Source organism: Microtus pennsylvanicus, chromosome 5, assembly GCF_037038515.1.
Source record: "Microtus pennsylvanicus isolate mMicPen1 chromosome 5, mMicPen1.hap1, whole genome shotgun sequence".
NCBI lineage: Eukaryota > Metazoa > Chordata > Mammalia > Rodentia > Cricetidae > Microtus > Microtus pennsylvanicus.
In genome coordinates, this window is record NC_134583.1 from 25,273,502 (window position 1) to 25,275,879 (window position 2,378).

Here is a 2,378-nt window from a genome sequence, read left to right on the forward strand (position 1 = left end):
AAATCCCATCACTAGATGAAGAGTTGTAGGCAATTAATGACTGCTGAAAGAGAAAGAACCATTCTTCTCCAAGGATAGGCCCCTAATTAGCCATCCAATACTAAGTGGTCAACTCTAAAAGCATACAAAAGTAAGCAACATGAACTGGACTTAGCAGCATGTAATTGTATATTTATATGTATTCATGTAACAGTAAAGATTAAAGAAAATAATAATGGAGATACTATGTGAAAATGGAAGGAAGGCTTGGAGGTAAAGGTGGGAGAACTGTGGGAGAGAAAGCAGGATATAGTAATTATATATGTGTGTGAAATGCCATTATGAAACACATTGTTTTGTTCAATTAGCAATTTGCTAATAAATTTTTTTTGAAGGTCTGATCATTTATTTGTTACCCTTATAGACTTATTTTTGATTGGACTCAGACTTAGAAGTAGAAGCTCTCAGCGAGGACAGCCTTTGCCTCTTGGCAATCTGTTCCTGGAGCTTTTCTTTGGCTTCCTTCATTCTCTTGGGCAAAAGTTTAGCATATTCTGCAGCCTCCTTCTTGTTTTTCTTTGTTTGTTGCTTCTTCAGAGCAATATGCTGGCATTTGTGTTGCAGGGCACGTGGAGTCACAAGACGCTGAATCTTGGGTGCCTTGGTCCTGGGCTTCTTACCTTCTTTGTTTAAAGGCTTTCTGACAACGTACTGGCAGGCATCATCTTCTTTAGAAAGATTAAAAAGCTTTCGGACTCTGCTAGCTCTTTTAGGTCCCAACCGACAAGGCACAGTAGTGTCTGTCAGTCCAGGAATATCCTTCTCTCCCTTTTTTACAATAACCAAGTTGAGAACACTCAGATTGGCATCCACAATGCATCCTCTGACAGATTTGCGCCTCCTCTTTCCAGTTCTTCTTGGTCTATAACAAGAATGCCCCTTACTCAACATCAGGCGCACTCTGCCATGGGTCAGGACACCTTGTTTCATAGGAAAACCTTGTTTGTCATTGCCGCCACCGATTCGGACCACGTAACCCTTCCACTCTTCACCCAGGGCATCGGCAACCACTTCCATGGCCATGTGCTTCACATAGAAGGTCCGAAGCTTGCGTTCATTGTCCACTTTGATGAGTTTCTGGCAGCCAGTGGCAGGGAAGGAGATATTCAGCTTCATCCTCGCACAGCCGACTGCCTAGGAGGCGCCACGGGGCTGGAGAGATGGCTCAGCCGTTAAAGGCTAGGCTCACAAACAAAAATATAAAATATTTTTTTGAAAACGTCAGAAGACTTTTAGTCCTTTTTGTAATACATTCAGGAGTCAGTTCAAAGTAAATTTTTAAAAATACTACACAAGGTAGTGTTTGTGAGCTTCTACCTTATTGTAGCATAAATGTAAGAAGACTAGACAGGCTTGTATGTTTAAAGACTTGGCCCCCAGCTAAAGGTGCTAGGATTGAAGGTTGTGTCCCTTTAGGAGGTAGGGCCTTGCTGGATGGAGTGAGTCTAGTGGGAATGGGCCTGGAGGTTTCATAGCTCAGCCCCACTTCCTGTCCACTTTGAAGATGTTGGTACCAAAAACCTCCTGTTCCTGCTACTATGCTTTCCCTACCATGGCAAACCTTCAGCCTAAATAAACTCCTCTTCTCATAAGTTGTTGTTTTGTAAGATGTTTGATCACAGGAAGAAAAGGAATAAAGCTTTCCAACTTTCTCTTCGGTGTTTCCCTTAGGAAGTGAAATATATGTCCTTCATTGGGACACTCATCCGTGCTTGGAGTTCTCATTGAGTATACTGCATAGAGAAGTATCATGTTTTATAATTCTGAAGACAAATTGAATCACCTGGTTATGACTAAAAGGAGAAGAAATTCTTTGTTGTACTTAAAATAATGAATGAAGAAGTAAATCAACTCAGCTGTATGTATCAGCAAAGCTTAAATATAAACAAACATTTTACATAGAACCCACTTATCTTATAGCTAAGGTGAACTATAGCCATTCTGTTATTTTGATATTATTTTTGAAAGTGACATACTATAATTTTACTTTTAGATAAGACTTTCTCAACAATAAAAGTATCATGGTGCTGGAAGGCACGGTACACTCTCCTAAAGAGAAAAGTCATCAGTCCTGCCTAACTGGGAACCCTGAAAACTGCTAAAGCAATCATGTCAGGAGATGTCCAGGGTGCAATGTTGACACAAATGTTAGAAAAGCAACCAGCCACTTTCTGCTTGGATATAATCCTCAGTCTAGAAGACAGAACTCATGCCTGGCACTGTGATTGGATTTAGAGCCAAGAACATGTGACTAAATTGGTCATAGTCTTTAGCAAGGAACTTAATATCCTTTGAATGGACGCAGTATTAAACCAACTTTTAATGATCAACCATTGTAT

General features: G+C 40.4%; 1 protein-coding gene across 1 annotated transcript; it reads right to left on the reverse strand.

Annotated features, from left to right (window-relative positions):
* Window positions 1-377: 377 nt before the first annotated feature.
* Window positions 378-1,177, reverse strand: LOC142850729 (small ribosomal subunit protein eS6-like). The gene has a single exon (XM_075974647.1). It carries the CDS (start codon window positions 1,153-1,155, stop codon window positions 406-408), a length of 750 nt encoding a protein of 249 aa, XP_075830762.1. The 5' UTR covers window positions 1,156-1,177; the 3' UTR covers window positions 378-405.
* Between the last annotated feature and the right edge of the window lie 1,201 nt (window positions 1,178-2,378).

Coding starts and splice junctions, on each gene's coding strand:
- LOC142850729 (XM_075974647.1), bottom strand. CDS start 1,155: ATGAAGCTGAATATCTCCTTCCCTGCCACTGGCTGCCAGAAACTCATC.